The sequence below is a fragment of the Dryobates pubescens genome, chromosome 4, assembly GCF_014839835.1.
Source record: "Dryobates pubescens isolate bDryPub1 chromosome 4, bDryPub1.pri, whole genome shotgun sequence".
Classification (NCBI taxonomy): Eukaryota; Metazoa; Chordata; class Aves; order Piciformes; family Picidae; genus Dryobates; species Dryobates pubescens.
This window is the reverse complement of record NC_071615.1, coordinates 75,845-96,551: the sequence shown is the minus strand read 5'-3', so window position 1 is coordinate 96,551 and position 20,707 is coordinate 75,845. Positions and strand designations below refer to the sequence as shown.

Here is a 20,707-nt window from a genome sequence, read left to right as displayed (position 1 = left end):
AAGCAAACCTCAGCGAATGGATGGATAGCTCTGAGGCCTTGACCTTCTCCTGTCCCGAGTGCTCCAGAACATCTCATGACCACCAGCACCTTTTAGTAGTAGACTTCAAACAAAGGATGAGTAGACTTTGTCAGATTACATGATGTAGCTTCCAAGCCAGGGATAAAAGGAATCACTGCTCCTGCTGCAGTTATAGACTGGGGTCAGCAATACCATGGAGCTACAGCACCGGCTTGCAAAGAGCTTTGTTGTCAGCATCCTGTAAAGGCCCTTCTGTTGCCCAGACATCTTGCTGTGGTTTTTGTGAGCATGGGGTTGGGGTTTTGTTTATTTACATATTTTTTTAGAGACATTCTTTGAACATTTCCCTGGTGTCCTTGGCAAATACAACTCCTCCACCACATCACTGACCCCATGCTGCTGGGCCACTGTACATACAAGGAGTGCAGCAAAACTCAGTCCATAGAGCCAGGCTGGCAGTGGGAAGCAGAAGTGTAGAGCTGAGGTCTCTTGAGTCTTAGCCTTGTTTGCTTTGTAACCAGAGAGGCAGTGCTGTCTCCACAGCCCAGGTGGGGTGACCTTTGTCGGCACAACATAGAATCCTAGAATGGGTTGGGTTGGAAGGGACCTCAAAGATCATCCAGCTCCAACCCCCCTGCCATGAACAGGGACACCTCCCACCAGCCCAGGTTGCTCAAGCCCTCATTCAACCTGGCCTTGAACACCTTCCAGGGAGGGGGCATCCACAGCCTCCCTGGGCAGCCTGTGCCAGTGTCTCCCCAGCCTCCCACACTGGAAAGAATGTATTCCTTAACGTCCATTCCCTCCTGCTCTAGTTTCAAATCTCTGTCCCTTGTCCTATCACTCTCAGCCCTTGTCAAAAGTCCCTCCCCAGCTCTCCTGGAGCCCCTTCAGGTACTGGAAGGCTGCTCTAAGTTCTCCCTGGATTCTTCTCTTGTCCAGGCTGAACAACACCCAACTCCCTCAGCCTGTCCTCACAGCAGAGGTGCTCCCGCCCTCTGATCATCCTTGTGGCCTCCTATGGACCCTCTCCAACAGTTCCATGTCCTTCTTGTGGTGAGGGCTCCAGAGCTGGACACAGTACTCAGACAGAGTCTCACAAGAGGAGAGTAGAGGAGCAGAATCCTGCTGGCCACTCTGCTTCTGATGCAGCCCAGGACACTGTTGGCTTTCTGGGCTCCAGCACACATTGCCAGCTCACGTCAAGCACCTCATCCACAGCACCCTGAGCTCCTCTTTGCAGGGCTGCCCTCGATCCACTCCTCACCCTTGGTTAATATTCCAGGGGCAGCATTCCCTCAAAGCCAATCCCAAGGCTGCTGTGAGCAGTGGGGTTTCTCCTGATTGGTGGCTGCCCTGTGCGCTGCCGAGCAGGAAGCGGCAGAGCCTGTCTGTCACCGAATTGAATAGAAGGAAGTCTCCACACTTACGCAAAGAAATTTGGCAGAAGTTAGATAGGGAGTGAAACAACAAGTGCTGCTGCTGCTGCTGCTGCTGCAGAGCTTCTAGGATCTGCAGGACTTTCAGGGGAGATTTCCAAGGCTTTCTCTCCAGGATTAGTTCTGCCAAAGTGTTGCTTTGCGGGTGGTAAGTACACGGATGGGCGCACCTTAGAACCTTAGAATTGTTTTGGTTGGAAAAGACCTCTTAAGATGATTGAGTCCAACCATCAACCTAAGAACCGTCCACCTTCCAGAGCCTGATGTGCCTGGGATGTAAATGGCAGCTTGTTGGAGTAAAGTCCAACCTCAGCGGTGCCTGTCCTGATTCTGGGGGACACTCGGCACAGCTTGGCAGAGTGGGTGAGCAAATGAGGCAGCTGAGCTGTGCTACAGAGGGGTGTTCACATGCTGAGCTTGAGGTCTGTGTGTCAGGTTTGGAGCAGGAGGAGTTGTCTGCAGTAACCAGAAGTGGTTTTTCTCTCTCTGAAGCCTCCCATCAGCACTCCACGCCGCTCCGACTCTGCCATCTCCGTCCGCTCGCTGCACTCCGAGTCCAACATGTCCCTGCGCTCCACATTCTCACTCCATGAGGAAGAGGAGGAGCCAGTAGGTATTTGGGGTTGTCTGAAGGAGCATTCTGAAGAGGTTCAGTGTCAAAAGAGTGGCTTAGTAGGCTCTTGGGAGCACATAGAGCTAGCAGAGGCAGATTTTCCCTCGTGTCTGGGAATGAAAACCCTGACTGTCGGGTCTCCTGGTTTTAATTTCATTTAATTCTACCACTGTCTTCTGCAAGTTACTTTGCTTCCTCATCTGCCCTTTCCCTGTCTGTAAAGGGGAACAATGGTGAGGCTTTTTTCTGCTTCTCAAAACAAGTCTCTGCAAAGCCCTGTGTTCTCCTGGCTCTGCTGCAGAGCAGGAGGGGATTGCAAAGCTTTAGGCTGCTGGTCCAACCCTGGGCAGAAAGAATACCCTTCCCCACTGATTCGGAGCCCTGGGCTGTGTGGCAGCCACTGCCTCAATTGTAAGCCCCAGGAGGTGGGACTGTAAGTCCCAGTGGTGCAAGGAATTGTCCACATGTGACTCTTGTTAGGGGAGGACACTTTTGAGCTGAGCTTAGCTTGTGACCTGGTAAGTAACCCCAAGCTGGATGCCTAGAAGATCAGGCAATATTTTGCTACAGATCTGGGATACAAGGGTGTGTTTGATAGTGAGGAGGCCAGGGGTTTGTGTTTGCATTTTGGAGAGCAGCACAGGATGAAAATACAGCCCCAGCTGCTGGGGTTGATTTGAAGTGCTTTGAAATGTGAAGCCCTCTTCTGGTGTGTAGGGGGGGAGCTGGGCTGCTCTAGGAGGACATGCTCAGAGCCTGTGCTCTTGCAGTCTCATCTGGTTAACAAAACTGGAGAATGAGCCTGCTGCAACAGAAACAAGATTTCTTGTGCTTCATGAAGGAATGGAAGAGCCTTTCCTTCAGGATGTCTCAGAAATACAAAAGGACAAGCTGCTTTGAAACAGCTTCTAAACTCCAGGCTTGGTACAGGGGAACACTTTTGCTAAGGAAGTGTTCAGTACAACTAAGCAAAAAGTACCAGGCAGTGTAGTTCACATGGTTCTGGTGGCAAAAAAGTTGGTCTGTGCAGCTGATGTTTGGTCCTGATCCTGCCAGCTGCTGCTGGTCCTCAGTTTGTGATGAGCTGGGGGTCTCCAGCCATTCCCAAGTTCATTCTTCCACTCTCTCTTAAATACTGGAGGTCAGCAGGTCCAGACAGAAGTTTATTCTGAGATAGTGAGTCCCTAGTGTGCCCCAGGCTCCCCAAGGCTCACTGCTGAAGAGTGGGTCTGCTCCTTCTGCAGAGCTGGAGGCTCTCACATTTGGATTGATGCTTGTGCTCTCTCTGTCCCTTTCTCCCCTCCTCTGCAGGAGCCACTGGTGTTTGCTGAACAGCCCTCTGTGAAGCTTTGCTGCCAGCTGTGCTGCAGTGTGTTCAAGGATCCAGTCATCACAACCTGTGGGGTAAGGCAGTGCTCTGGGTTCCACAGATGTCCTGTCTGAGCTATGGGCAAGCCCTGACTATGCCCAGTATCTGAGGAAGCAAAGAGGAGGCCCTCTGCCTGGGGAGGATGGAGAAGGGGTGCTGATGAACAGGTGTTGAATTTGCCCCCAGGGCAGCTCTGAAGCTGTTTGCAGGAGGGTGTGGGGTATTCTGTAGCCAGGAAAGCCTGACTGACTTCTCCCAGGAGAGCAGCACTATCAGCCTCCCTCTCCCAGCCACCCTCAGTCTCCTTGGTGTGATTTCACTGAGGTCTAAAACTCCTCATTCCCTGTCCCAAAGGGTTTGGGGGTGGGGGTGTGTGTGCTGCCTCCTGGGCTCCCCAGGAAGGGCTGCTCTTAAGCTGTGGAGAACATGTGGTCTTACAAAAGAAGAATGGCTTGAAGATTCATTTAGTTAATGCTTGCAGAGGGATTTGAGCTCCTCTAATGAAAGGCACAGAGAGTGATGAATATTCTTCAATATCCCATTTTCCTGGGATTTAATAGAAGCTGTATATTGCTCCTGCTTCTGGGCTGCAGATGAAGAAAGATGGCACTACGACAGTCTCTCTGGGAGGCTTCTAGCTTCTAAAATGCTTCTGATGGCTGGACTGGAGCTGGAGCAACAGCAAGCAGAGAGCAGGGTTGTTTATTGTAGTGAGAGTGCTATCCCCAAAGGTGCTGGAAGTTGGTGTGCAGCTTTGGCTCCACCAGTTCAGTGAGCAGCTCTTCATGGAGATGCTGAGATTTAGTGGTTAATCTGGAAAAATCAAGTCTGCTGCAGGAAGCAGGCTGGCTTCATCTGCAGTCCTGCTTTGGCAGCTCTGCTGAGAGCACCATGCAGCTGCAGAGGGCAGGAAAAGGCCACATGAGCGGGGCAGCAGATAACAGCTCTGAAGAGGGACTTGCAGCCTCTCCATTTCTGCTGCCAAACACTGGGAGTGTGGCTGAGGAGGCTCCAGGGAACCCACAGGGCAAGTTCAGGGCCACTGAAATGCTGCAGCCTTTGTTTCTCTCTTTGTATTCATTTTCAGGTTGTATTTGCTACTTTATTGTTGCTACTTGAATTGTTCTGCTGTAATAACAGAGAGATGCTTCAAGTGGCAAAGTTGTCAGTGGATTGAATGTGTTTACAAAGCAGCTGGCAGCAGGACAGCTTCAGCTGTGCTAGAAGAGCTACAGAGGGATGGATATGTGTGATGGGCTGACTGGCCAAGGACAGGGGGAGCCCGTCAGGGTTGTTTTGGTTGGAAAAGCCCTCAAAGATCATTGGGCCCATGGTGGTGTTAGGTTGAAGATTGGACTCAAGTGCCATAGCCTCATGTTTCTTAGGCACCTCCAGGAATGGTGACTTCTCCCAGCTCTTCCCTTTGAAGACTTCTCAGGGAGGTGAGAGGAATGACATGGACTGCAGGGTGAAGAGAAGAAACTCCATGCAAATTGTTGGAGTGGGTCTGGAGGAGGCTACAAAGATGGTCAGAGGCTGGAGCACCTCTGCCATGAGGACAGTCTGAGAGAGTTGGGGCTATTCAGCCTGGAGAAGAAAAGGCTCTAGGAGGGCTGCTCCTGAGCTCTACAGGAGTGCTGGGGAGGGACTTTTGATAAGGGCTTGGAGTGACGGGACAAGGGACAGTAGTTTGAAACTAGAGCAGGGGAGATTGGACATAAGGAAGAAATTCTTTCCAGTGTGGGAGGGTGGGGAGACACTGGCACAGGCTGCCCAGGGAGGCTGTGGATGTCCCCTCCCTGGAAGGTGTTCAAGGCCAGGCTGGATGAGGCCTTGAGCAACCTGGGCTGGTGGGAGGTGGCCCTGCCCATGGCAGGGGGTTGGAGCTGGATGATCTTTGAGGTCCCTTCCAACCCAACCCATTCTAGGAGTCTGTGCATATCAGAGTGTGGCAGAACACACCCATGGCTTGGGCTTGCACTGTGATCATGACCTGACCCTGATCAGGGCAGAGCCCTCAGAGCTTCAGACTATGTGCTCAATGCTCTCAGGCACAGAACCACAGAATCATCTGTCTGGAAAAGACCTTAAGATCATCAAGTCCAACCAGAACTTAACATCTCTCTGCACACAACGCATAGGACATGTCCCTTGGCACCTCATCCAAACAGCTTTTAAACCCCTGTAGGGATGGTGACTCCATCACTGTCCTGGGCAGCCTGGTCCAGTGCCTAATGACCCTTTCAGTGAAGAAAATTTTCCTGCTATTTAATCTCAACCTCCTCTGGTGCAACTTGAGGACCTGTATTTCAGTCATATCTGCCTGAGCAAGCAGCTGGTTTTTGCCCTGTGGAGCAGACAGAGGAGCTGTGAAGCAGGCAGAGCAGCTGCTGAGGCCCCTGAGCCCACAAGCTCTGCTGCCTCCCACCTTTCCCATCCTTAGCCAGGGGGAATAATTTGTCCCATATTGTCAAGGCTGACACTGCTGTTCCTCTTTGTCTCCACAGCACACGTTTTGCAGAAGATGTGCCTTAACATCTGGTGAGTGCAGAGCTCTTCTGGTGTGGCGCAGCCACCAGGCTGCTGTCTTCTGCTTGGTTTGCTCTCACTTGAAAAAGAAACCCTAAAGTGTCTGACAGGCTGAACCCAAGCTGGCAGCCAGGGCCTGGGGCAGGGCTGGCTCTGCAGCTCCCAGCCTCTCTAGCATGGGTACTAAAGAGCTGTGCCCAGGTCTTGGGCACAGGATGTTCTCAAATCCTAGAATATGCCACAGATAATCCCAGGATAATGCATGCCTCGCCCATAGCTGACCCATTGGTTTCTGACAGAAAGCTTTCTGTGGCTGCCTAAGGAACGGGGGGGGCTGTGTTTGGCAGAGACCCATCCAACCCCTCCTTCCTCCCCAGCAACCCACTAGTGCCAGCTCTGCCTGAGCCCCTGCACAGCAACACACAGAGCTGCTTTAGCTCACCCAGCTCTGCCAGAAACCTGATGGAGCCCAAGTGCCTGGCTGCTGGCCTGCTCTAAGCAGCTCCTGCTTGGTATGGACTGTATACTACAACAAAGACTTTCTTTGGCATGAGCCTGGGACCCCCTTGGAAAGCCCTTGTTCAGCACAAAGCCAAACCCTTAGTATGACCACAACAGCAAGCCCTGAGGAGCTCCCACAGGGAGTCCAGCAAACCAGCAGCTCTTTCTGCCTGAAGATGTTCATCTTCCACACATCAGGGTCCTTCTGCTTTGCACCAGTGCTCTGTCACCACTTTGTGCTGTGTCAGTCCTGACCAGCAGAGGAGCAGCAGAAGGCTTTGCAGTTGCTACTCTTTGTTGCTTGGTGGTGCCTCTGCCCTCAGAGCTCCTGTCTCTGCTTCACTGCAGCCTCTCTGGGCTGCAGTGCCCAGCTGGCAGCAGAGTCCCAGGCCTGGGTGTGCAGTGGGTTGTGTGGTTTGTGAGCACGGCCTGTGAGTCCTCTCGCATCTCGGTAAGCACAAGGTAGCCTTGGGATAGTGTGGCTGCCTTGTATTGGCATCTAGATGAAATTGTTATGGCTTAACATAAACTCTTAACTCCTTACCAAGCCCCCAGATACACCAGAGACAATGGCACGCAGGCCTGGAGTCAGCATTCATTGCCGTCCACCTGGCAGTTGGCCATCTTGGCCCAAGAAGGCAAAAGAAAAACATCTCCACTCAGAGGCTCCTGGAAATGCTTCCTGCAGCATCTCAATCCTTGCTGACTCTCCCTTTTTCCCCTCTTTCACTTCCCTACCTGGCAGAGAAGTGCCCTGTGGACAATGCCAAGCTGACAGTGGTGGTGAACAACATCGCGGTGGCGGAGCAGATCGGGGAGCTCTTCATCCACTGCAAGTACGGCTGCCGGCCCGCCGCCAGCAGCAAGCCTGCTGCCTTCGAGGTGGACCCCCGGGGATGTCCCTTCACAATTAAGCTGAGTGCCAGGAAGTAAGTGGCTTGTTAGCAGTGGGAAAGGTTTCCACCACCAGTAATCTGCTGTTGATATCTGAGCTGCCCTGTAGTTCCTGGGGACAGTGCAGCTCCTGCCTGCAGTGGGCATGAGCAGGGTGACTTGAGGGCACAATTCTTTCCAATATGTCTCAGTCTTGGGATCATAGGATCATGATCTGGGTCAGAAAAGACCTTTAAAGGTCATCCAGTCCAACTCCCCTGAAGTCAGCAGGGACATCTGCAACTAGAGCAGGTTGCTCACAGCCTCAACCAACCTGACCTGGAATGGTTCCAGGGATGGGACATCTCCCATCTCTCTGGGCAACCCTCAGCTGCGGCTGTTCCCTGTGTAAATGTTCCCTGTTATTCCTCTCAGCTTACTGGCCAAAGGAGAACTTAAAGCTGTAGCTGCAGTCTTGGAGTAGTAGGCTTTTGATCACCTGACAGTCTCACAGGGCTTCTTTACTCCTTTCCTGATGATCTGTGTTTGTGCCATGCATTTAGAAGAGCAATGAAGGTGGTGAAGGGTCTGGAGAACAGGGCTGGGGAGGAGCAGCTGAGGGACCTGGGGGTGTTAAGCCTGGAGAAAAGGAGGTTGAAGGGAGACCTTCTGGCTCTCTACAACTCCCAGGAATGAGGTTGGAGCCAGGTGAGGGTTGGTCTCTTCTTAGTCTCAAGTGATAGAATGAGAGGAAATTGCCTGAAATTGTGCCAGGGGAGGGTTAGGTTGGAGATGAGGAGCAATTTCTTTGCTGCCAGAGTGGTCAGGGACTGGCGCAGGCTGCCCAGGGAGGTGGTGGAGTCCCCATCCCTGGAGGTGTTCAAGAACCATGTGGCCATAGTTCAGTGGCTGTGGCGGTGCTGGGTTGATGGTTGGACTCGATGATCTTGGAGGGCTTTTCCAACCAAATCAGTTCTATGATTCTATGATTTTTGCTGAATTTCCCCGTTCCTGCCTCTCTCCCTGGACAGAGATCATGAAAGCAGCTGTGACTACAGGCCTGTTCGCTGCCCCAACAACCCTAGCTGCCCACCTCTCCTGAAGATGAACCTGGAGGCACATCTGAAAGAGTGTGAGCACATCAAGTGTCCCCACTCCAAATATGGGTAAGGAGCTGCTGCTTTGTGGTGGGCAGGAGGCACTGAGCTCATTTCTGAGCTGCTTTGGGAGATAGCCCCATGGGCTCTGAGCAGCTGTGCACTGGCCTGAGGCTGAGATCAGGCTTGAAGGGCTTGCAGAAGGCAGACCTGAGACTCCTGTTGAGAACAGGCCAGTCACACTGCCCTGCTGGCAGCTGAGGAGGAGGATGAAGAGTTGTGTGGGCAGAACAACCAGCTGAAGGAGAGGCAGAACCATGGTTGTGGCCAAAGCTATTCAGGGAGGAGGATGAGCACCAGAGCGATGCAAACACCATGATGGTGTCCTTCAAACCAGTCCTTCTTTCAGGGCAAGGGAAGTGCTGCTCAGCCTCAAAGGGCTGATGGTCACCCCAGTCAGGGCTGAATGTTGCCTGCAGGACACAGAGATGAGGTTCTGGAGCAGGAGGATATATCTTGGCAGAAGCAGAGCAAGGCAAGTCCTGACAGAGCTGCCCTTCTGCAGGCCCCAGTCAGTATCTACTGAGGACAGCCTGCTGTTTTTAACACTGCTTTTAATGACTCCCAGGCTGGACTCTTAGCTGGACTGACACCACATTCTGTCTCTTGCCCAAGATCTGCTTTTCCTTGCAACTCCCTAGACAGGCAGGCAGGCAGTTCAGTTTGGGGCCAGTGCACTGACTGGAAGAATGGGAGCTGCTTGGTCTCTCTGTTGCCCTGCACCCTACAGGATGGTGAACCACAGCTTCTGGTAGGAGGAGCAGATCAGCTGGGAACCCACAGAGGCTCAGACCTCTCTCTGAGGAACCAGCTGAGCAAGGAGGTCTTCAGCCTGAGCCTTGCCCCAGCCAGCATCTGCCTTCTCCTTGCAGGTGCACATTCATAGGAAATCAAGACACCTATGAGACCCACCTGGAGACCTGCAAGTTTGAGGGTCTGAAGGAGTTCCTGCAGCAGACAGATGATCGCTTCCATGAGATGCAGGTGGCAATGGCCCAGAAGGACCAGGAGATTGCCTTCCTGCGCTCCATGCTGGGGAAGCTCTCAGAGAAAATTGACCAGCTGGAGAAGAACCTGGAGCTTAAGTTTGGTGAGTCTGCAGCAGATGAGCTCTGGTCAGAGCTGCAGGGACAGGGCACTCTTTGCTAGGATGGTGCATTGCAGGTTTGAGGAAGTTCAGATATTCTTTGTAGGGGAGCAAACAGGGGTTTCCTCAACTCCTCTGCTTCCAGAACATCATGGGACCTAATCCTGCAGTCATGTGGAAGTCCTGGAAGTGTCTGCAGGCAGCTACCACCTTTCTCCTGTGACTTTGTCCTCTGCAGTCCAAGAGCACAACCCCCCATAAACATCAGCAAGTCAAATACCCACCCATCCTGGAGCTGGAATGTTCTTGGACACCTTTGCTGTGCCCAGCCTTGTCTTGGCTCCAACATTTGCTGTGTCTTCAGCATCCAAGTACAATTTGCATTTGAGCAGCAGACACCCTTCTGCTTTTCCCTGTGAATAACAGCAGTGGGTTCTCCTTCCTTCTTGTTCCGAGGGTAGGTGGCAGCAGGAGTCCTCTGCCTGTTCCCCAGGACACTGTCACTGACTTTGGTGGGCCTGTCCATCTCTTGTAGATGTGCTGGATGAGAACCAGAGCAAGCTGAGCGAGGACCTGATGGAGTTCCGCAGAGATGCCTCCATGCTGAATGTGAGGAGGGGGGTGGGACCTGGGATGGTGCAGAGGTTGCATGTAGTGAGCTGGTGCTGCTACTAGTTAGGCTTCTGCTGCAGTGGAGAAACTTTGTCATTCCATTTAGATCAGACATCAGGAAGAATTTCTTCCCTGTAAGGCTGGTGAGGCACTGGAACAAGAGGCAACAGCCTCAGGTCGTGCCAGGGGAGGTTCTGGTTTGAGGTTCTGACAGAGCCCCATGGTCCTGGGAGGGAGGTCACAGATGTACAGCTGCTGAGGGAGGGCCTTGGCAGGGAGTCAGGACTTGTCCAAAGGCAAGAGTGGCTCTCGAGTGGTGGTGGACAATTGAGACAGGGCAGGCTGGGCTCAGGGGCTCTGCGGCTCACGCAGCTTCCTCTGGTTTCCAGGATGAGCTCTCGCACATCAACGCTCGGCTCAACATGGGCATCCTTGGCTGTGAGTATTGCTCTTGGGCTGGCTTAGGGCTGAGGGCACGCTGAGCCCTTCGAGGCAAGATGAGGGAGAAGCCCTGGGTCACAGGGTCACCACTGCTGCAGGGAAATAACACGGGTGGGAGAGTCGGCCGGAAGTGTTGGCCAGAGGGGATCTTGTAGTGCTGCTGGGAGAGGATGTCAAGTGGACTCTGCATTCTCTGGCCTCCCTAGGTCCAGCCCAGAAGCTGCATTAGGGAGATGAGATGAGTCCTGAGCCCAAAGCAATAATTTGATTGGCTGTAAGGGTGGGACAGAAGGTCCTCCATCCAGACTGGGAAGGTCTCGTGGTTCCTTCTGGCCTGTGACAACATGAAGTATGAGGAGGACCTGTCAGGCCGGTCCCCTCCAAACTCACTGTTCTCCCACCTCTCTCCTGCCCTGTTCTTTCTGTAGCCTATGATCCTCAGCAGATCTTCAAATGCAAGGGGACCTTTGTGGGACACCAGGGCCCTGTCTGGTGTTTGTGTGTTTACTCCATAGGAGACTTGCTCTTCAGTGGCTCCTCAGACAAAACCATTAAGGTAAGAGCTTTGCATTTGTGACTGTGCTTCAGGAGACACAGGAGCTGAGCTGCAGTTTGTGGGGCTGGAGGAGTTTGTCCAAAAGTTTCTCCCAGAGAATTTCAAACGATTCTCTGCAATTATCATAGAATCAATAAGGTTGGAAAAGACCTCAAGGATCTTTAAGTCCAGCCTGTCACCCAAGACCTCCTGACTACTAAACCATGGCACCAAGTGCCACATCCAAGCCTTTTTTGACCACCTCCAGGGATGGTGACTCCACCACCTCCCTGGGCAGCACATTCCAATGGCCAACAACTTTCTCAGGGAAGAACTTTCTCCTCACCTCCAGCCTAAACTTCCCCTGGTGCAGCTTGAGACTGTGTCCTCTTGTTCTGTTGGTGGTTGCCTGGGAGAAGAGACCAACCCCCTCCTGGCTACAACCTCCCTTCAGGTAGTTGTAGACAGCAATAAGGTCTCCCCTGAGCCTCCTCTTCTCCAGGCTAAACAACCCCAGCTCCCTCAGCCTCTCCTCACAGGGCTGTGCTCAAGGACTCTCCCCAGCCTCGTTGCCCTTCTCTGGACACCTTCAAGAGTCTCAATGTCCTTCTTAAATTGAGGGGCCCAGAACTGGACACAGGACTCAATTATGGTTGGGCAAAATTCTCTGCAAGGAAAGAGTTTTTGACAGTGAAACTGAGACAGAAGAGTGGTTTTTTGCAAAGCTCTGATTAGAATCTCATTCCTGCTGCTGCCTGGTTTGCTTTATATGGTATTTAGGGCATCCAAGACTATTTTGGCTTCTGATTTTGTCTTCCCTTATTATAAAAAGTCATCTTAGTGAAAAAAAAGCAAACAACAAAACAACGAAACAAACCCCACATTTTCCCCTGATCAGATGTGTTCCTTTCCCATTTGATGGCATGTTTGTTTTCCTTTGGCCTGTTTTCAGTAACTCAACTTGACAGCACTGTTCCAGTGCAGCCTGAACAGCAGCTCCCAGTGTCACCATGGTGGCTGCTGGGAAGCCACATGCTGTGGCCAGCCCTGCCAGCAGCAGAGCTTTGCTTTAGTTTTTTTTCATAGGATCCTAGAATGGTTTGAGTTGGAAGAGACCTTAAAGCTCATCTAATTCCAACCCTCATACCATGGGCAGGGATACCTCCCACCAGCCCAGGTTGCTCAAGGCCTTGTGCAATCTGTCCTTGAACACCTCCAGGGAGCGGGCAGGCACAGCCTCCCTGGGCACCCTGTGCCAGTGTCTCACCACCCTCACTGGGAAGAATTTCTTCCTAAATTCCCACATTTCTTTGATAGCAAGAGCCACGTGGAAGAAAATGGACATTGCTGCACTTTAGAGGAAGAAAGCAGCTTTGTCCCCTCTCTGGGTGCCACGCTCCCATCTATCCTCTCTTGAGAGCAGGATGTGCCCATTGGGAGGGACCTTGGCAGCAGCAGAGGAGCCCTGGTAGGTGGTGAGGATTGCTAAGGCAGAACCTGAGAGCTGCTTCTCTGCATCAGAGTGTTGCGTTGGCCTAGGCTGGGACAGACAGAGCTGGGCAGGGCTGATTCGTGCTGCTGTCCCATGTCTCTTTAACTTCTACCTGGCCCTCTGCAGGCATTTTCATTCCCTAGACAGGAGCGTGGAAGGCAGATGACAGCCTGGGTGACAGCCTGTTTCCTCCTTCCTTTGTGGCTTTGGTGACATCCTGCTCATGTCCCCAGGTGCTCTGTGTGCTGACCCTCTGCTGCCTTGTGTTTCCTGTTAGGTGTGGGATACCTGTACCACATACAAGTGCCAAAAGACCTTGGAGGGTCACGATGGAATTGTACTGGCGCTCTGCATCCAGGGGTGAGTGGAGAGGGAGGGAGTGGGGAGAGCACTGGGGCTCCTGACCACAGACTCTTGGGATCACAGAGTGGTTTGGGCTGGAAGGGACCTTTAAAGCTCATCTAGTCCAGTCAGCAGGGACATTTGCAACTAAAGCAGGTTGCCAGAGCACCAAACAACCTGACCTGCAATGGTTCTGGGGATGAGGCTTCTTCCTTCTCTCTGGACACCATGGGGCAGGGTCCCACCACCATGAGTGTACAAGGTTTCTTCCTTGTTTCCAGTCTGAGTTTCCAGTCTCAGTCATGCCCTTATAATTCCCATCCTTGGTCCTGCACATGCCAAGATTGTGCTCCAGGGGCACGTCCTGCCTCTCTGCGCTTTAAAAATTGACAAAGCACAGAGCTGGCCTCACTGCTCCCCTGGCTGCCATCCCTGGGCACCAGCAGGAGCCTGGCCTCCTCACAGGACCTGGCCTCTGCTCCTGGGGTTGATGTCTTTAGTTACAGAGTCATAGAATGGAAACACAGAATCCTTTTGATTGGAAAAGCTCTTTAAGATCATGGAGTCCAGCTTAACCTGGTACTGCTAGGTCACCACCAAACCATGGCCCTCAGCACCACATCTTCAGGGCTTTGAAACCCCTCAAGGGATGGGGACTCCACCACTGTCTGGGCAGCCTGGGCCAGGCCTTGACAGCCCTTCTGTGGAAGAAATCGTTCCTCATGTCCAACCTGAACCTCCCCTGGGGCAACTTCAGGCCATTTCCTCTTGTCCTGTCATCTTGCCTTGATCCAGTGAGGCTGTGGGACTGCAGCTCCTTGCCCAGCATGGTGCCTGGGGACAAGATGGGACCCTGCATGCATTGTTGTCCCTCGCTGATCTCTCTTTGTTTTCTGGTGACATTACAGGAACAAGCTGTACAGTGGCTCTGCTGACTGCACCATAATTGTGAGTACCCAGCCCCCCTGTGCAGTGGTATTGGGAGATCTACAGGCCAGCCCCAGGCTGCTCTAGAGCAGGGACCTGCAGCCTTTCTCCTGTGTGGCTCTGCAGGTGCCAGACTGACCACCCACATCTGCTTTAGCCACTGGCTTAGCCAAATTCCTCTTGGCTTGGATTTAGGTTTCCTGCAGGCTAGGTTTCCTGCTTCTGTGTGTCACAGAATCTCAGCATAGGGAGGGTTGGAAGGGACCTCTGGGGATCATCCAGGGCACCCACAGCAGCTTGCCCAGGGTCACAATGGCCAGGGGGGGATTGGAAGCTCTCCAGAGCAGGAGACTCCACAACCTCCCTGGGCAGCCTGGTCCAGGCCTCCAGCAGCCTCACATCAAAGAAATTTCTCCTCCTGTTCAGATGGAACCTCCTGGGTTCCAGTTTGTGCCCCCTGCCCCTTGTCCTGTCCCTGGGCACCACTGAGCAGAGTCTGGCCCCAGCCTCTTGCCCCCAACCTTTTATCTCTTGCTGAGCACTGATCGGATCCCCTCTGGGGCTGCTCTTCTGCAGGCTCTCAGCCTCTGCTCCTCACAGAGATGCTTCAGGCCCCTCAGCATCTTTGGAGCCTCTGCTGGACTCTCTATGTTGGAGCCCAGAACAAGATCCACTGCACCAGCTATGGCCTCACTAGGGTGGAGTAGAGGGGGAGGATAATCTCCCTCGACCTGATGATCACACTCCTCTTCCTGCACCCCAGGAGACTTGTCCCCAGCACTCCCAGGTTCTTCTCCCCAGAGTTGCTTCCTAGCAGGTCATCCTTACCTGTACTGGTGCAGAAGGTTGTTCCTTCCCAGATGCAGGACCCCACACTTGCCCTGGTTGAACTTCATGAGGTTTTCTTTCCACCCAGCTCTCCAGCCTGTCAAGATCTCCCTGAATGCCACTGCAGCCTTCTGGTCAGTCCCGAGCAGGCCGGGACAGTGGCGCCTACAGGTTCCCAGAGGCAGAGAGGAAGGGCTGCAGCACAGGGACCTGACACTGCCTCTCACAGTGTGCCTCTTCTCCTTTGCAGGTGTGGGACATCCAGAACCTGCAGAAGGTGAACACAATCCGAGCACACGACAATCCTGTTTGCACTTTGGTCTCCTCACACAACATGCTCTTCAGTGGCTCTCTCAAAGCCATCAAGGTAGAGCCCTGGGGTGATTCCTCTTGGGCTGGTGGGGGACCAGTGGTACAAACTGTCAGGCAGCAGTGGCCAAATAGAAAGAGTGTGGCATCTTGGTCTGTAGGTGACCTTGTTCTCACCATCTTGTGAGCCGCGTGGAGGAGAACAGCTCCCAGGGCAGGCAGTGCTGCAGAGTTTTAGCCCCTGGGACCTGGCTGAAGAAACTCTTTGTTCCTTCTGTCTCCCCAAATCTGAGACGGCTGGTGGGGAGTATCTTGGCAGTTCCTGTGTGTGTCTGTCCTTGGGTCCCTAACAGACCTACTTACACCCTCGGGAATTTGTCTGAGGTTCAAAACTGCCTGAGGATTCAGACTGCCTGTTGTGAAACCCCCTCCCAAGGATCTTGAATCTGCTTTCTTCACCTAAAGTCTGCAGAACCCAGGGAACAGCTTTGTGAGTTGCCCTTTAAAGCCTTGGCTGGATTCCCTTGGCTCTGCTTCCAGCTCCTGGTGAGGCAGCTTATGGGACTGTCCATCTGGAAGAGGTGTATGCTCTTTTCTTTATCTGGGGCCTGGAGTGCTTCAGCTCTCTAGAGAGCACTTGAGGCTGGAGGAGCGATGAGACAGCACTAAGCAGAACCTGGGGCCTTTGGGTTTTTGTCATCTCCAGCCACTTAGTGCCAGATGAGCCAAGCAGGCCTGCAGCACTACTCGGAGTGCTGGGCTGAGATCTCTTCATCCCTGTATGCTGGAGGTTTCAGGCAGAATTGTGCTGGGGTCCCCAGAACTGGAGGCAGTGCTGCAGGTGGGGTCTCAGCAGAGCAGAGGGGCAGAATCCCCTCCCTGTGCTGCTGCTCTCCCTGCTCTTGAGTGTAGCCCAGCACATAATTGGCTGCTGGGCTACCAGTGACCATTGCTGGCTCCTGGGGAGCTTGTCACCAACTGACACCCCCAAGGCCTTCTCCTCCAGACTGCTCTTGAGCCATTCTCCACCCAGCCTGGCTCTGTGCTTGGGATTACCCCAACCCAGGTGCAGGACCTTGCACTTGGCCTTGTTGAACTTCTTGAGGTTGTCATGGGCCCACCATTTGTTACGTGTTGAGATGTCTTAAAACTGAAAGCCTCCTGCTAAAGGACAGTCTCCAGTAAGCCGTTCTTCACCCAGCTGAACCAGGGCTAGCAGGAGCCCTAAGAAGCACAAGGCTGGCTGGGTAGAGTGGGCCGCCCCTGGCCTCGGAGGGTGGAGCTAACCTGTGCTATCCCACTGAGCCTCCCCTCCATGTCCATCTGTCTGTCTGTGCTTCCCACAGGTCTGGGATATTGTAGGCACTGAGCTGAAGCTGAAGAAGGAGCTGACAGGTCTCAACCACTGGGTGCGAGCTCTGGTGGCTTCCCAAAACTACCTTTACAGTGGCTCTTACCAAACCATCAAGGTAAGAGACCCTGAGCCTTGTGGCAGCTGTGAGCCACCAGCCCTCCCTCTGCCTCTAGGTGTCTGTTCTGCAGCATGGCTTGGTGGAGCAGGACGAAAGGGAGCCGCTGAGGGGCGAGAGCACTGCTGGCACGTCATTTTTGCTGCACTGATTGCATCTTTGCAGGCACTCGGGCTGGGCTCTGGCTGCTCCTTGTGGGAGCGCAGCTGCTGGAGAAAGCTCTCTGAGATAAAAGGTGACACCTCCAGAGCTGCCGCAGTGTTGTCTGCACTGACAGCCCTGCTGATAATGGGAGAAGGGCACTGGCTGGCTGCAGAGTGACCATAAAGCCATGGGTGGTTTCCAAAATGCTTTCAGGCTGCCTTGGCTCTGATGAAGAGCTCACCTCACAGCATCTAGGTGACACAGGAGAACTTGAAGTTGCCCTCTTGGTGTTAATAAATCCCAGCGCTGGGTTTTAGGGCTCTCAGGGGCTGGGTTGTGTGTGGAGGTGTCTGTGCAGGGTCACACACAGAGGGTGTGCAACCAACCTTTTCAGCCTGGATGTTCAAAGGTGGGCAGCTAAATAAGGCAGCAGGACTTTGCTCATCAGAACATTCCCAGCCAGCCAGATTTGTCCATGAAGATGTGATCTGGGCACACATGGAGCTGGGCTGACTTCTTGTGTGGCTGGAAAAGGCAGTTCCCTCCTGGGGAGGGGTCCCTGCATGGGTCTCATGCTGCTTTTGCTCTGGTGTCTCTTTCAGATCTGGGACATCCGTAACCTGGAATGTGTCCACGTGCTGCAGACATCAGGAGGCAGTGTCTACTCCATCGCTGTCACAAACCACCACATCGTGTGTGGCACCTACGAGAACCTCATCCATGTAAGGGCTGAGGGTGCGGAGCTGGCTGGCGGCTGGGGGAGAGGGCCAAGGAGATGGGGGTGTGGCTCTGCTGGTCCACTCTGGGGCTCACCCAGAACCCTGAAGGTGTGAGAACACCTCTTGGAGGAGAGGTTGGTGGCCTGCAGCCCCAGTGCTCTTCTCCTGCAGGTCTGGGATATAGAGACAAAGGAACAAGTCCGCACGCTGACAGGGCACGTGGGCACCGTCTATGCCCTGGCTGTCATCTCCACCCCGGATCAAACCAAAGTCTTCAGCGCGTCCTACGACCGGTCCCTGAGGGTAGGTGTCCAGGACTGGCTCTGTGCCTCTGCTGCAGCATGGCCTCGTGTGCCACCCACTTGGCTCATGCCTGCTGTGTGCCCGCAGGTGTGGAGCATGGACAACATGATCTGTACTCAGACGCTGCTGAGACACCAGGGTAGCGTCACTGCCCTGGCAGTCTCCAGGGGCCGCCTCTTCTCTGGTGCCGTGGACAGCACTGTAAAGGTTGGTGTCCCCTGCCCCCTGGGTGGGTTGGTCTCTTCCAAAGGTAGAGCCAGGGCATTCTGAGAATCAGAGAATCGTCCCTTCAAGATCATGGAGTCCAACCCTTGACCCAGCACTGCCAGGCACCACTCAGCCGTGGCCCTCAGCACCACATCTCCAGGGCTTTGAAACCCTTCCAGGGATGGGGACTCCACCACTGCCCTGGGCAGCCTGGGCCAGGCCTGGACAACCCTCAAGGGGAATAAATTGTTCCTCATGTCCAACCTAAACCTCCCCTGGGGCAACTTGAGGCCATTTCCTCTTGTCCTGTCCCTTGTTTCTTGGGAGAGGAGTGCAACCCCACCTGGCTCCAGCCCCCTTTCAGGTTGTTGTACAGAGCAATGAGGTCTCCTCTCAGCCTCCTTTTCTCCACACTAAACACCCCCAGTTCCCTCAGCTGCTCCTCACCAGGCCTGTTCTCCAGACCCTTCCCCAGCTTCATTACCTTTCTCTGGACCCGCTCCAGCCCTTTAATGTCTTTGCAGCAAGGAGCCCAAAACTGAACACATTCAATGAGTTTGGGAGCCATCTTCAAACGAAGCAGGGGATGGTTTTGAAAGGCTGGGATGTTAGCTCCTTTGTGGCTGCTAGAAACCCGAAGGGAAGCTCCACACAGGCTGAAGGGAAGCTCACAAAGCTGCTCAGAAGTCACTGCCTTGGGTTTCTGTTGTCTCTTCTCCACAGGTCTGGACATGTTAGCAAGAAGGCCACACAAGCCCTGCACCCTGAAAGACCAAAACCTCCTCTGCTGCTGGCCTGCTGGGTGACTGCCACCACCCCGAGATATCTGCTGCAGCTCCTCTCCACACCCACCACTGCCTGCTGCTGCCCACCCACCGGCTCCTCACCCACAGTGAGCCCGGCTGGCAGCCCTCAGGACTGCTCTGGCCCATGGATGCTCCAGATATTCCCTCAGATCTGCTGGATAGGAATGGAAATGCAGAGGAAGCTGTTCTGGTGCCTTCCTCACGTCTGGGTGCCCTCCTCTGCTGTGTCCCCACCAAGCTGAGGAATAACTTTAGGGGTCTCCAGGCTGGACCAACCCCACTGTAGATGCAGCGCAGCCCTGGGACAGTGATGGGACTGAATGCCGATTCAGCTTGTCACAGGTCGGGGTAGGGACACTGGGAGGCTGCTTCCTTTGTAAATGGTAGAACTGAACATTAGGCCTTGCCCTGGGTCGGGACCCCCCACCCCTTTTCTGTCTCCAGGATTTCATTTAACTGCCAAGATGTTGGGCTGATCCATCTGGGATCTTCTTGAGGTCTCCTCTCAAGCAGCCAGGTACGATTTTTATGCCACAGCAAGTTCTCAGATCAGTGACACAAGCCCCACTCTCACCCCCTGTAACGATGCTCTCCACATTAAAGAGGACGAAGCCTCCGTTGCGTTTTTACTCCCATTTTCTACTGTTTTTAAGATTGTGATAGAGATTTGATTATTTCTTCATTGACAATAAAAGCAGAAAGAGCTCTTCCCGCCCAGCGTGACTTATTGATGGCTCTCAGCAGGACCTCGGCCCAGTTCCTAGGCTGCTGCACCCTTCAGTGCCAGCACCACCAAGGCAGGGGCACCCAAGGGTGACCTTTGATCATATACCTCATCCACCCAGCAAGACACAACCTCAGCGCCCCACAGTCCCCATCAGCCCAACTGGAGCCGGCACCTACGGCGGCTGATGGCTTTTGAAGCCATCCCCCCCGATGGCCAGTGGCTTTTCGTGGCCACCACCACAACGGCCGATGGCTTTTGGAGCCGCCGTCTGCACTGGCTGCGGCTTTTGGAGCCGCTGTGCGCGCTGCCTGGGGACACAAACAGCTCTGGCAGCCAGGAGGGGTTTTACATTTTTATTTTTTCCTTAAATATTTGTTGCCAGACTTCGTATAGGAGCAAACTTCTTCACAGCACCACGAGCCATCTACTATTGAGAACAGGAAGAGTAAGACGAGTACAGAGGTGAGAGCGAAGCACAGGAGAGCAGGGAGAAGCACCAAGATGCAGAGCTGGACAGATGGGGGCTACGATACAGAGTCCATAACTTAATCATAAAAAATATATATATATATGTATATATCCATCATGGAGACTGCAGGGGGGCAGGGGGGTTAGATACATATTCAGCTTTGTTTTGCCTCCTTCCAACATATTTTCAGGCGGCGATTTATATTTCTTTATTTTTTTCCTTTTTTTGTTATTTTTAACATTTTTTTTTCTTTTTAAAGTCTTTATTATTTTTTTAAGTCTATTATTATTAAGTATTTTTTTATTTTTAAAGACTTTTGAAATTCTTTTTAGTGTATTTCTTACTATTTTTAAAGTCTGTTTTGGTGTTTTTAAGTCTCAGGTTAGAAAGTCTCTTTTTTGCTATTTTTAAAGCCGTTTTTAGTCTTTTTAATTTTTTAACTTTTTTTTTTTTTTTACCTTTAAGGTCTTTTCTTTTTTAAAGTATTTTTGGGCTTTTTTTTTTAACCTTTTTTAATTTTTAAAGTTTTTTTTTTAAATTTTAAAAGACTTTTAAATTATTTTGAAGACTTTTTAAAGTATTGTTTTGGTTTTTTAAAAGTCTTTTTTTTCACTTTTAAAGTCTGTCTTTGTTTGTTTTAAAACTGAAGTATTTTTTGTTGTTTCTTCTGTTTGTTTTTAAAAGAAATGTCAAAGTTGTGCCAAACACATCTGGATCAGCGACCACAGCAGGGAAGGAAGAGAGAAAGGGGGAAAGGGAGAGGAGAAGGAGGGAGGCGGAGAAGAGAC

The 20,707-nt window shown here is 52.7% G+C and overlaps 1 protein-coding gene across 4 annotated transcripts in view; it reads left to right on the top strand.

Moving 5' to 3' along the window:
• The window catches only part of TRAF7 (TNF receptor associated factor 7), a 30,169-nt gene extending 10,723 nt beyond the window's left edge, over positions 1–19,446 (top strand). For 2 of the 4 annotated variants that reach the window (XM_054180248.1, XM_009897142.2), the window contains 16 exons: positions 1,953–2,069; positions 3,385–3,477; positions 5,950–5,983; positions 7,218–7,401; positions 8,377–8,511; positions 9,375–9,592; positions 10,125–10,198; positions 10,591–10,639; positions 11,071–11,198; positions 12,947–13,029; positions 13,920–13,959; positions 15,017–15,133; positions 16,422–16,544; positions 17,291–17,410; positions 17,579–17,710; positions 17,798–18,659. In XM_054180248.1, the coding sequence (XP_054036223.1) occupies positions 1,953–2,069; positions 3,385–3,477; positions 5,950–5,983; positions 7,218–7,401; positions 8,377–8,511; positions 9,375–9,592; positions 10,125–10,198; positions 10,591–10,639; positions 11,071–11,198; positions 12,947–13,029; positions 13,920–13,959; positions 15,017–15,133; positions 16,422–16,544; positions 17,291–17,410; positions 17,579–17,710; positions 17,798–17,980 (1,830 nt within the window). In that variant the 3' untranslated portion in view covers positions 17,981–18,659. Of the gene's footprint in view, positions 1–1,540; positions 1,609–1,952; positions 2,070–3,384; positions 3,478–5,949; positions 5,984–7,217; positions 7,402–8,376; positions 8,512–9,374; positions 9,593–10,124; positions 10,199–10,590; positions 10,640–11,070; positions 11,199–12,946; positions 13,030–13,919; positions 13,960–15,016; positions 15,134–16,421; positions 16,545–17,290; positions 17,411–17,578; positions 17,711–17,797 lie in introns of those variants that run through there. The other 2 variants (XM_054180246.1, XM_054180247.1) reach the window with 2 other exon arrangements.
• Positions 19,447–20,707: the final 1,261 nt, after the last annotated feature.